This window comes from Heterocephalus glaber, unplaced genomic scaffold (assembly GCF_053883595.1).
Source record: "Heterocephalus glaber isolate CG9 unplaced genomic scaffold, H.glaber_assembly_v1.0 deba00000470, whole genome shotgun sequence".
Classification (NCBI taxonomy): domain Eukaryota; kingdom Metazoa; phylum Chordata; class Mammalia; order Rodentia; family Bathyergidae; genus Heterocephalus; species Heterocephalus glaber.
This window is the reverse complement of record NW_028258145.1, coordinates 84,551-98,001: the sequence shown is the minus strand read 5'-3', so window position 1 is coordinate 98,001 and position 13,451 is coordinate 84,551. Positions and strand designations below refer to the sequence as shown.

Genomic DNA, 13,451 nt, shown 5'->3' with positions numbered 1-13,451 from the left:
TTAGAAAATGATACTTTAAAAAAACATGTAGGAAGCTGGGCATAGTGCCTCACACCTGTAATCCCAGCACCCAGGAGGCTAAGGCACAAGGATCACCATGAGTCTGAGGCCAGTCCAGACTACACAGTGAGTTGAAGGCCAGCCTGAACTGTATAGTGAGACCCTGTCTCAAAAATAATGATGCAGGGCTGGCAGCACAGCTCAGCAGTGGAGCACTTGGCTAACACACATGAGGCCCTGAGCTGATCCCAGTCAGTGGAAGGAAAAGAAAGGAAAAAAAGTAAATTAACAATAGTTTCATGAAACATCTAGCAATAAATTAACAAAAAGTATGTAAGATATAAGACATCTATAAATAAAATTGTAAAACACTCTTGAGAAATGCTTAAGAAGACATAAAAGATTTTAATCCTAACAGTTCATAGATTTAATATATACTTAATAAAAATCCCAACAGGATTTTCTGTGAAACTTGACAGACTGATTCTAAAATGCAAAGACTAAGAATAGTCAGGACATTTAAAAGATGAAAATAAAGGTGAGAAGACTTGCTTACCTAATCTTAAGCTCATTAAAAGGGTTCAGTAATTAACTCGTGAGGTCTTGGGAAGGGACAGACAAAGGATAAAACAGAGTTCAGAGACAGCTTCAACTGAACATGAACACTCGACTTTGAAAGAGGTGACACTGCAGACCCTCCAGGGGTACAAGACAGCCCCTGACCCCCAAATGCATGGTGCTAGAATGATTAGGTATAATAATAAAAATAAAAAAGTAAAATGAAATTAGGCTTCTCTGCTTCATGGTGATTATTAACTTCAAAGTGAAAGGCAGAAGGCAATACAGGAAAATATTTTTATTACCTTAGGATATTTATATAAAACACAGAAAGCACTAAGAATAAAAGATTTAAAGTGACAGTAAAATTATGAACTTTTAAATTTAAAGAAATGCCAATGGGTGGAAAGAAAATCACAGAAGGGGCAGAGATGTACAACACATAACCCACAAGAATGAAAATAAAAACCAACTGGGCCAGGGATTTAGCTCAGTGGTTCTGCTGGCTGCCTCAAAAGTGCAAGGTCCCAAATACGATCCCTGGTACCAAAACAAAACAAAACAAAACACCAATCATATCCAGATTAAAGAACTATCCATCCCCCCCACCCAAAAAAAATCACAGATGATATAATGGGAGTGGGGAAAGGACAAGAAGGCTTGAACAGGCACAAAAAAGAGGAAACCTAAGTAGGCAAACTTATCAAAAGATGCTCCTTATCAACAGCAATCTAGAAAATGCAAACTAAACAAGAAATGAGATACCACTGTACTCTCATCAGAGGGCAAAAATAAGGATAACAATACTGAGCAGGGGCCAGTCTATGGAGCAATAGAAAGCCTCTCATATATTGCTTCCGGGAATAAAATCTGGTGAACCACTTCAGAACAGTTAGGAATTAGGGAAGTACTCGTGCACTTTCCCTCTCAGATATCTGCTGTGACCATTACTCATGATTGTCAACTTGGCTGGAATAAGCAACATCTACTAGATTAGTAAAGCCTGATTCCAGGTTTGTCTGGGGGGAGTTTGACTGGCATGTAGGCTGGTGAACTGAGGGGGAACGACCTGCTTGTGGGTGCCACCATCCAAAAAGTTTGTAGCCTGGATGGAATGAAAGAGGGAGGAAGTTAGTTTCATTTGAAAATCTCTATCCTCCTCAACCAAGTGCATCTTTTGCTACTGGCATTACTTGTGGATATCAGACTCAGGGCCTTTCATTGTGGACTTATACTCTCAGGGAGCTTCCAGGCCCTGTTTGGCTAGCTTTTCGTTGCTGCGACAAAAATACCTGACACATACAACTTAGAGGAGATGTTTCTTTGGCTCATGGTTTCAGAGGCTCCAAGACAGAAATATCATGGTCCAAGGGGTTGGTGGATGAATACTGCTCACTTCATGGTGGCAGGAAAGCAGAGGTTACAAAGACCAGAAAGGAAGGGGGCTAGGGTCCAGATTCAGACCCAAGGCCACACCTCCTCAACCCACCCAGACACACCCTCAAGTGTGTGTTACTAAACTCCTAGCCAGCTCCCTAGCCAATCACGTAGACAATGAAGCTTAATTGTCACATATTTGCAGCAGGATACAATTAAAGTAACAGAATGCAGCAGGATTGCTCATAAACACCAAAAATGACAGCTGGCCCAGTATCTACCAACAATATAACTTCATATATTCAAATAATGGAATACTACTATGTTGAACAATTATGAAGTATGATCAAAAAATACAGTGAATGTTTAATTTTGAAAAATTACAATAAGACAAATTGCCCCCTCAAATACTCCCCATTGCTTTGAACACACTTATTCCAGCATTCTTGCCACTTTCTGAAGCAGTTCTGGAAGTCTTCCTTCATGAATGTCTTTAGTTGCACTGTCATGGCTGCCCCAATACCCTGAATCAATTAAAAATGTTTACCTTTTATAGTCATATGGACTTTTGGGAAGAGCCAGAAATTGCACAAGTGCGAGATCTGGTGAATAAGGTGGATGAGGACTGTATTCATTAGGGCTCTGTAGAGAAACAGAATCAAGAGAAAATATATGTAAAATTATGTGGGAAACCAGGTATAAAGGCTGAGGCCTGGGTTGAACTCTCCTTGAAACACGGGGGAGGAGATAGCAAGCCATCCCTCCCTCAGGTCTGTTTGTTAGCATGCCAGTGTCAGCCAGTTTCAAGGACAGAGTCAACCGCAGCTGGTCTGATTAAAGAAAATACACATTTGGGTGCCCTTTCTAAATTATGACAACCTAATGAACTTTCCCCGAACCCTGGATCACATGCTTGCTTGGTTCTTTGTGTGAGTCTAATAAAAGTGAAGAGTACTGCCAGTTGGGCTCTTTTGTCCACTAGAGACAAGAGTCCCCTGGTTCCCTCTTCCAAATTCTGTCTTTTGTCTTTAATCCCTGTTTGGTCCCCTGGTTAGAATAAACTCATAGGGTGGTCTCCTACAAAATTATCCAAGAGGATTTATTAAATAGGCCTACAGGATTAGTGTCAAGAGAGTCCACAATGGCCACCCCCAAGATCTGAGAGAGCTAAGTCCATAATGCCTACCTATGGGATCAGAAGCATAAGAACCTGATGAGTGTCTATACGCTGGAGAGATGGAGGATCCAACAGCTGCTCAACACGAGAAGCTGGAAGCTGCAGAACAAGAGAGACCAAGGATGTAGAACCAGTCCAAAGGCCAAAGGCTTGGAAACTCACCAGAGAGTCACTGGTGCAAGCATATATTAGAAACTGGACACTGATGTCCAAAGGTGACAATGAAGACTGGAACTCTTCAGAAAGTGGCACACTTCCTTTTTTTCTTTTTTTTATTCCATCCAGACTACAGGCCTATTGGTTAGTGCCACCCCCATCCAGGGAGGATCTTTGCTCCTCAGTTTGCTAGCCCACACATCAGTAAACCACAGAAACACCTAGATCTGTGCTTTACTAATCTGCTAGGGGTTTCTTCATCCATTCAAAGTGACAAAACATGACTAATGGTCACAAGGATACACCATGTTTTTGTAAGCCTGCCTCACCAACATTCACTGTATTTTTTTTCTTTTTTCTGTACTGGGGATCAAACTCAGGACCTTGCACTTTCGAGGCAGGAATGGTCCCACTGAGCTAAATCCCTGGCCCCTCACTGTATTTCTGATTACATCTTATAAAAACACTCACAAATGAAGACTTGTAGAACTGCTTTAGAAAGTACCAAGAATGATAGGATAAGTGTGTTGGAGGTCTGGGGGAGTATTTTGAAGGGCATTAACAGCAATGTGTCTTTTACTAGAATACATTTTTAAAATTTAGACATTCAAAGTATATTTTGATCACATCATGTACAGCACAATATTTATGGTTTTTAAAATAATGTTGAGTAAAAGCAGCAAGACAGAAAAGAACAAAAACAATACTATTTTGTACAGAACACAAAAACTGCCAAGAAAAATTGTATTCTTAGGAATGACTACATAAGTAGTGAAATGTAAAGAGCAAGGAAGTGATTCATATACAGGTTAGGGTTGTAGTTAGTTCTACGAGAAAAAATGGGATAAGACTGAGAAAAGAGGAAGCAATAGTCTTCCTTGACTTAAGAGTACTTACTGGGTGCTGTCTTTTAAATTAGTGAGGATACTGTACATGCGTATTTTATAGTCTTGTGAGTAAAGCGTATGGGCTAAAGGAAGCCTCTGTGCAAATGAGTAACTAGAAGATCATCTTCTTACAGAACGGTTTCTTAGAAACTACTTAATATATCAGAATGCTCCATTGGCTGGTCTACTCTAGGTTATGATATACAGATTGGAAAAGCTTAAGAGGGCCTAAAGCACTGGGTCCTATGTGAATAAAAAATTTGGTCTAATGAAAAATTTCTGTGGGAAGCTGAATTTTTTTTTTTGTATTAAATTCTTTTATTGGTACATTGTAGGTATACAACACAATTACATTTCTCATTGGGAATTGTACCTTTATATAATGCATCTTGGTTCTTATTTTTCACCCTTGCCCAGCCCTCCCTTCAAACCCTCCATTCCTCCCTATTTACAAAGATTTTGTTCCTTTTTCCATTTTCTCATATTAATCCCATTCGCTTCTATCCTTTCCCCTAGCCCTCCTACTTCCTTCCCCTTTGCCCCTTTTCTTCCTATTTCACATTACCTATCATACATTTAGTCCTTATTTACACTTTCAATTTCTCACACCAGACAAGCTATTCGGTATTTATTCACGTGTGTCCTATTTATTTCACTTAAGAGTATTGCCTCAATGTGCATCCACTTAGCTATAAATGTCTCTAATTTCTCATTTTTTATGGCTGAGTAGTACTCCATTTTATAAAAAACCACATTTTCTTTATCCGGTCTCCAGTTGTTGGGCATTTGGGCTGTTTCCAAGTTTTAGCTATTACAAACTGTGCTGCTCTGAACATGGGTGCACATATATCACTGTGGTATGATTGTTTTAATTCTTTGGGGAAGATCCCCAGCAGTGGAATAGCAGAGCCAAATGGGACTTCCAGTCCTAGTTCTTTGAGGTATCTCTATACTGATTTCCACAGTGGTTGCACCAGTCTAGACTCCCACCAGCAGTGGAGAAGAGTTCCTCTTTCCCCACAGCCCCGCCAGCATTTGTTATTGGTTGATTGCATGATAGCAGCCATTCTTTCTGGAGTGAAGTGGAATCTCAGCATTGCTTTCATTTGCATCTCTCAAATGACCAGTGATGTTGAACATTTTTTCATGTATTTATTGCTATTTCTACTTCTTTGTCTGAGAAATGTCTGTTCATTTCAGATGCCCATTTTGGGATTGGGTCTTTAAATTTGGGAGGTCTGATCTTTTTAAGTTCTTTATAGATTCGAGATAGTAGACCTTTGTCTGAGGAAGAGCAGGTGAAGATTTTTTCCCACATTGTCGCTTGTCTCTTCACACTGCTGGTGGTTTCTCTTGCTGTGCAGAAGCTTTTTAATAAGAAGAGATCCCATTTGTTGATTATTTGTGCTAGTTCATGAGCAACTGAGGTTTTGTTCATAAAATCTTTTCCTACACCAATGTCTTCAAGGGTTCTACCTAACCTCTGTTCCAACGGGTTCAGAGTTTCTATTTTAATATTCAGATCTTTAATCCATTTTGATTTTAGTTTAGTGCATGGTGAGAGATATAGGTCTAGTTTTAATCTTTGGCAAGTTGAAGCCCAATTTTTCCAGCACCATTTATTAAAGAGGCTATCTTTCCTCCAGTGAGGGTGTTTGGCTCCTTTATCGAAGATGAGATGGCTGAGTGTGTCTGGCATGGTTTCTGCATCTTCTACTCTGTTCCACTGGTCCTCAAGTCTGTTTCTGTGCCAGTACCATGCTGTTTTTATCACAGTAGCTTTGTAGTAGAGTTGCAGGTTGGGGATTGTGATACCCCCTGCCATGTCTCTGTAACCTAGAATTGCTTTTGCTATTCTGGGTCTCTTCTTGCTCCAAATGAATTTTTGGATTGTTTTCTCAAGGTCTATGAAGTATGCTGCTGGGATCTCAATTGGAATTGCATTAAATCTATATAGCAGTTTTGGAAGTATGGCCATTTTCACTGTATTAATCCTTCCTACCCAGGAGCAGGGGATGTCTGTCCATTTTCTGATAGCATCTTCAATCTCTGTTTTCAGAGTGCCATAGTTTTCAAAGAGGTCTTTGATTTCTTTCGTTAGGATGATTCCTAGGTATTTCCGTTTTTTGGATGCTACTGTGAAAGGAATTATTTGCCCTATTTCTCTCTCAGTGAGTCTGTTGTTTGTGTAGAGGTAAGTTACTGATTTTTGTGTGTTGACCTTGTAACCAGCTACTTGACTGAATTTGGTTCTTAAGTCTAGAAGACTTTTGGTGGAGTTCTTGGGGTCTTCTATATAGAGTATCATGTCATCTGCAAATAATGACAATCTGACTTCTTCATTACCTATATCTATTCCTTTTATTTCTTTCTCTTGTCTAATTGCCGTGGCTAATGTTTCCAGAACTATATTGAACAAGAGTGGTGATTGATAGCGGACATCCTTGTCTTGTTCCTGATTTTAGTGTGAAGGAGTTCAGGTTTTGACCATGTAGTATGATATTGGCTGTTGGTTTTTCATAGATGGCTTCTATCAGTTTGAGACAGAGACCATCTATTCCAATTTTTTGTAGGGTTTTTATCATAAATGCATGTTGGATTTTGTCAAATGCTTTTTCTGCATCTATGGAGATAATCATATGGTTTTTGTCCTTGGCTCTATTGATATAGTGTATTACACTGATTGATTTTCATATATTGAACCATCCCTGCATCCCTGGGATGAATCCCACTTGATCAGGGTGTATGATCTTCTTGATGATCTTCTGCATTCTGTTTGCCACTATCTTATTAAGGATTTTTGCATCTATGTTCATTAGTGAGATTGGCCTATAGTTCTCTTTTTCAGTTGGGTCTTTCTCTGCTTTGGGGATCAAGGTGATGCTTGCTTCCAGGAATGAATTTGGGAGTACTGGGGAAGCTGAATTTGCAGTTTCCCAGTGTCAACCTCAGCTCTTGCCTAAGGTAGCCATATATGTTCTAAAAGGGCAAAACAAGTTTTCTTGGATAGCTGAGAGGTTTCCCAAGGAGATGATGGTGCTGTGCTTGCGCTACCTTCAGTCCTATATCCTTTTACAAGGTTAAGTGAAAGTACTGTCAAAGCTTGCATGTGCCTTATTGAGTCTCACTGCTAATCCAAACCCATTCTTATGTAGTGTGCTAAAATTCACAATTAAAACAAAAAATTCAAAAAGAAAAAAGCAAAAGTGGCAGATATTGGCTTTGTAATGGGCTGAACTATGTCCTCCTAAGATTCTTACATGGAAGCCCTAACACTCAATAACTCATAACGGGGGCTGGGGATTTAGCTCAGTGGTTCCGCTGCCTGCCCCGCAAGCGCAAGGACCCGAGTTCAATCCCCAGTACCAAAAAAACAAAACAAAAACAAAACAAACTCATAATGAGACCTTATCTGGAAATCAGGTCAATGCCCATGTAATTAATCATGATGAGGTCACTAGGGTAGGCTGTAATACAATGACTGGTGTCCTTACAAAAAAGGGATAGTCAGATACAGACACATGGGGAGAATGTCAAATAAATATTAAAGCAGAGTTCAGAGCAATGCTTTTAAGAACTAAGGGATACGGCAGACTGCCAGCAACCCACCAGGATCTACGGGAAAGGATTGGAACAGATTCTTCCTCACTGACCTCAGAAGGAACCAACCCTGTCCATGTATTGTTCTCAGACTTTCAGCCTACACAACTATGAATTTCTGTTTAAGCCACACAGTTGATGGTACTCTGTTACTGACAACCCTACAAATTAAGCTACAAATTACTAAAACTGGTTAAGACAGCATACCAAAATACTTAAAATTTTTAATGTAATTTGAAAGGGAATTTTTTTTTTAACAGTTTACAATCCATTTCAGAAACAGGGAATATCAAACTTACACACTATCCATCTGGGATAATAATATGGGATATGGGAAAAAAAATTAGGGAAAACCAAAATAAAAGCAATTATTAAAAAAAAGTCCATGCTAAATGATAGTAAAGTTACTGAATGAAAACTTTTTTAAAAAGTGTAACCAAATTTCCTTGATCGAAGTTAATCTGGCTTCAAATGCTGACTGTGCTAAGACAAATAGGACCCCTCATTAATTTCTCACATCCATTCCCAGCTCTTTGCAATAATTCAACTTAACCTTACTTTTTTGGGAATTTGCTCGTACTCCAGTTTAACCTCCCATTTTATTTTTTCTTCTTGAGCCTCTTCAACTTCTGTATCATCTACTTCATCATCGAATCTGCAGCAAAAATATCAAATAACACAAAAGTATTTCTTCAGCACAGAAGAGGTTCATATTACATTATATTTACTGCTTTGGTTTGTCTTTATATGTGCCCTCAAAGAAATTAAAAATTACAAGTCTACTCGAAATTCTCCAGGTATATAATTTATACAGTTATGAGTAGTAAATGTCAACATTTACGAATAACCTGTAAAATAAAAATTTTGGATTACATGAGCCACACACATTCTTAATGTCTAAGAATTAGCTGCTATAAATCGTTCATCCATCCAGCATTCCATTCTTTCAACAAATACAAATATAGTCACCATATACCAGGCTCTAGGCTTTTATATCCTGGGATACAACAATGAAAAAGACAAACCTATTTCTGCTTCCTGAGCTTTCTGCTTGGGAAAAAAATATAAAGCAATTTCAATACAGTGTGGTAAGTAGAGGTACATATTATAAACCTACAGTTGAGGGCCAGAGGGTTTCTGAATCTAAAAGATCGGAAGTTAGCAAAGAAGAATGTGAGAGAGAAGGGTATTTCAGGCAGAATATGGGGTGTCTTCTGAGGTTAGGAGAAATATATTCAAGTGTAAAGGTGAAAAATTTGTTTTCAGACTCACAAGAATGTGATTATCATGCATAGAAATGTATAGCTAATTACTTGAGAACATGCGAACAATATTAAAAATGAACCTAACATAAACGAAGGGATGGAAAAATAAGATAATGGTGAACAAGTGTGTGTCCTGAAACCACACTATTATCTGACACTGCCAACTCCAAATCTGTGTCCACTTTTACCACTACAATAAGGGCCACAAGTCTCAGCTCTCATATGAACTGACTGATGAGTAGGATAGGACAGAGCTGACCACCTTCTTGTTTATAAAACAATTTTAGGGAACTTTAACCCAGGGCCTTTACACTGAGCTACATTCCCCAGCCTTTTTTTCAAACAGTCTCACCAAGCTGTTAAATTGCCCAGACGGGGCTTGAATTTGTGATCCTCTTGCCTCAGCCTCCTAGAGTCCTGGAGTTATAGGTGTACTTCACTGAGCCTAAAACACATTTTTAAGCCATCTTCAGGCTTCCTGAGCTCTCCTGGTTTCTTCTTCCCTCACTGGCTGCTAATTCTCAGTCTCCTTTGTTGGTTCCTCATCTTTACAACTCTAAACGTCTTCATACCTCTTCTCGTCACTGTTTGTACTCTTGCTAGTGATCTTCTATTCCATGGCTTGTAATCAAATCTAACGTAATTAATTTCAACATTCAAGTCTCCAACTCAGACTCTTCCCCTTAAAACAAACATATCCATTTCCTACCCAACATATCCTCTTCGACCTCAACCAGACATAATTTTAACATACCCAACACTGAACCCTATCTCTCTGAAACCAAACCCTCCTGCTGTGTCTTTAACAGCAACCCCATCCTTCTAATGATTCTAATCAAAACCTTGAGTAGATCTAGACTACTCTCTCACAACTCCCATCCAAATCTGCGAGGAAATTCAGTTTGTTCTAATTTTAAAATATACCCATATTTAACTAGTTCTTGTTAATAAATGATCCAAGCTGCTCTGGCTCCCCTACAGTCTACCCTCAACCACAGCCAGAGTGACTCTGCTAAAACATCAGATAGTGTCGCTCCTTGCTGAAAGCCCTCCAGTGGACTCATCTCAATCAGAGTAAACACCAAAGTCATTGTGGTACCTTTAAGTCCCTACCTGAGCTGCCTCCCCAAACCATCCCCAGTATCTTGCAGACCTCAGGGGCTCTTAACTGCATTCAATTACACCACACCCCACCACCTCCTTATCCCCACACAGAACACTCTACTTCCCACGCACTAACATCCTTCACTTCCTTTCGGTTCTGACTCAAGATACTACTTATTAAAGTTATCCCTAAGGCTTTTCCTCAATCATCTTCTTTAAAATATCAACACCCTCCCTCCCTCCTACTAGTACTTCTTAACCCCCTACTCTGCTTTCATTTTCTCCATGGCATTTATTATCTAAAACACCATACATTTATATAGTCTGTCTCCTCCTCTCTCCTATAGTATACATTTTATACAGCAAGGTTTTAATATCTTTCATTCATTTATTGCTATAACCCCTGGGCCTAGAATTGCCCATGCAGCATGTGCTCAATAAAACTGAGAAAAAAAAAGTTTAATATTTTCATCACAAAATAGAAAAAAAAAAAAGCCCCAGAAACTATGAAAGATTGACCCTTTTGAGTGGCACAGAATAAAAGCAAAAAAAAATCCTATTTTTAACACACTGAAAATTAATGCCATAGGCAAAATCAAAAGACAAAATGTGAGTAAAATATTTGCAGAGATCATAAAATTTGAAAGAGTAAGATCAACAGTCAAAGAGAAAAAAGGGCAAACGATATGAATAAACAGTTCATCCTATTTCCATACCATCTTTCACCTATCTCTTCGAAGTGTTCTCTCCCCCAATTTCCCTGACCAGCACTGAGGATTTAACCCAGCACCTTCACACCGAGCTACAGTCCCAGTTGTTTCTTTATTTTTTGAGACAGAGTCTCACCAGGTGGCTAACCTGCTCAGGCTGGGCTGGAATGTGCAATCTCAGCCTCCCAGGGGCCCAGGATTACAGATATGCACCATCACAGCCACCTCCAGTTATCTTTTTGCTACTTTCAGTCAAGCTTTTGTGAAGGAATTGTTCATCCAATACATTTTCAAACTGGTAGCTTTAAAAAAATTTTTTTTTTATCTTGAGATTCATTTTGTTGAATTCTCTGATGTTTTATCAGTTTCTCTTGTTTTTCTCAGATGTTCATATCGTCCACACACAGTAATACCTGTGTCTTTCTAAACCCTTACAGGTCTTATTTTACTGCGACAGTTTGGCTTTGGAAGCTAGGTGATGGAATCATGGGGCCTAAAATCACACTGTCTGAGCAATTCAACCTTTCTTTGCCACTTACACTGTACAATCTTGCAGGTTATTTAACTTCTCTGTGCCTCAATTTTTTCATTTGTAAAAACAACATTCTCGTTAAGGTTATTGTGAGGATTATGTAATGTAGTTCACATAAAGTACATAGCAAAGCTCTTAATAGCAGCCTGAATTAATGTAATAATTTCAATTAAGGTGTTACAGAGAAAGAAGTGAACAGACAAGAGTGATATCAAGAGGTAAAACAAACCTGAATTGGCGGTATGTCTGGGATGTGAGAAATTAACGAATAAATGATGTATTGTAGGGTTTCAACTTAGGGAAAACTAGGGAAACAGGTTTGAGAGAGAAGGTCTTCAACACTTCGAGCTCAAAGAATAAAAAGTGAATGAACATCTGTGTGTAAACTACACACATCTCCAAATCCCCGGCTTCAAAAAGGAGATTAACAGATTAGAACCATTTATCCAGGAATCTTAACTTGCTTTTTCAACATAAAAGGATATATTAAATCCAAATGGTGATTGCTGAGTTTTGCTCCCCTCACAACAGGGGCTCGCTAGGTAGCCAGGCTGCCCTCGAACTCACGGCGATCCTCCAGCCTCAACCTCCCGAGTGCTTAGATTACAGGCAGGCGCCACCACGCCCTGTTATTTGCTACTTTATTTTGGTCTCTGGGATCTTTTCATGAGAATCAATGGACCACTTGCGGGTTCTCATTCCTTATTCTTTACCGATTAATAAACGTGGTTTGGTCCCCGCACGTGTCAGAGAAGCCGCGAACGACCTCTGCCGGGGATGGTGTAGGACACGCCGGCAAGCTTGGGGCCAAGGGCTTGCAGGGGCAGGTGCGCAGGAACGAACACCAACTCCCCGGGATCTCTCGGCATCCCCGCCGCGGCGGCCCCCAGCCTGGGTCCTGTCTTCCAGCCTCCTCTGCCCAGGCCTCGCGCGCCCTCACCACGGCGACACCGGCCCCGCGCGACCGACAGGGCTTCCGCCGGGACGAAGGGGCGGGCCCCGCCGGGGACCTACACTGAAAGAGTAAAGATGAGGGATGGTCACCTTTTGTCAGCGTTCGAGGCCGGTCTTTTGCCGAGGGCCGGGTTGGGAGGTTTTGAGAAAAGATTTTCAAAATCCATGCCCCAAGCGAGTGGCCGTCCCCTCACCAGTCCGGAGCTTCAGGGTGAGGCCGCGCGCGTGCAGAGGAATCCACGTAGTATGCCGGACCGCCCGCGCCGCCCGCGCACGCGCACGCACCGCCCCGCGCCCCGCGACTCCGCCCACGCCCGCTCTACTCCGCGTACCGTACGCACTGCGCAGGCGCAGTTTTCGCTGGGTAGCTCTCCACGTACCTTTTTATCTATTATGGCAGCAATGTAGTCTATTTTTCTTTAGTAGAACTTTTAAATCTAATCCTTAGGATTCTTCTCTTTCTGGTGAAAACTCTTCGATCGCGATCAGAGCATTTCTAAGGAATGGTAGCAACATCTCACATTGATTTGAGCACGCCACCCCCATTTTTTTAGGACTATTTCAAAATCTAGCTGATTTAACCCTAGCAACAGCTCTGTAAAATTTCGCATTTTTCAGATGAATAAACAGAAATGTAGACAAGTAATGTGACTTGTAGGGTCTCTACAATTAGAAAATAAATAACTGAGGCAGGAAAATTTGTTTAATTAACAGCATCAAGTGAGAAGAGTTTGGGGGAGAGCACATGCGGTTGAGAAAACTTGAAAGGGGTGGATTTGAGTTCAGTCTTGATATAATTTCCACAGGAATGGATGAAATTGGGAGGTAAATAGGCATTAGTTGAAAGAAGATAGTAAAGTAAAGCATGTTTGGAAAACAGAATCGTTCAGTTTTGCTTAGTATGAAGCCGAAAAAGGGAATACGTAACAGAAACTGCTGATCGTGCCAAAGACAGAACCTGACTTGCTACTGTGGCTTAAAAGATTCATTCCTTGGGCTGGAGGTTTAGCTCAGTGGTTTTGCCGCCTGTTGCGCAAGCGCAAGGACCCGAGTTCGATCCCCAGTACCAAAAAAAAAAAAAAAAAAGATTGAGTCCTAGCACGAATCAGTGTCCACTCTACCAAAGAATCA

General features: G+C 40.4%; 1 protein-coding gene across 7 annotated transcripts in view; it reads right to left on the bottom strand.

The window, feature by feature from the left end:
* Positions 1-12,615, bottom strand: part of LOC147829733 (zinc finger CCCH domain-containing protein 8-like) — a 43,362-nt gene extending 30,747 nt beyond the window's left edge. For 6 of the 7 annotated variants that reach the window (XR_015447823.1, XR_015447825.1, XR_015447822.1 and 3 more), the window contains exons 1-2: positions 12,411-12,602; positions 8,314-8,410 (exon numbers count right to left, since the gene is read on the bottom strand). Coding sequence is in view for 3 of the 7 variants with exons in the window: in XM_087202576.1 (XP_087058702.1) it covers positions 8,314-8,410; positions 12,411-12,487 (174 nt within the window). In the remaining 4 variants the exon portion in view is untranslated. Of the gene's footprint in view, positions 1-8,313; positions 8,411-12,410 lie in introns of all 7 variants that reach the window. The other variant, XM_087202570.1, reaches the window with a different exon arrangement.
* Between the last annotated feature and the right edge of the window lie 836 nt (positions 12,616-13,451).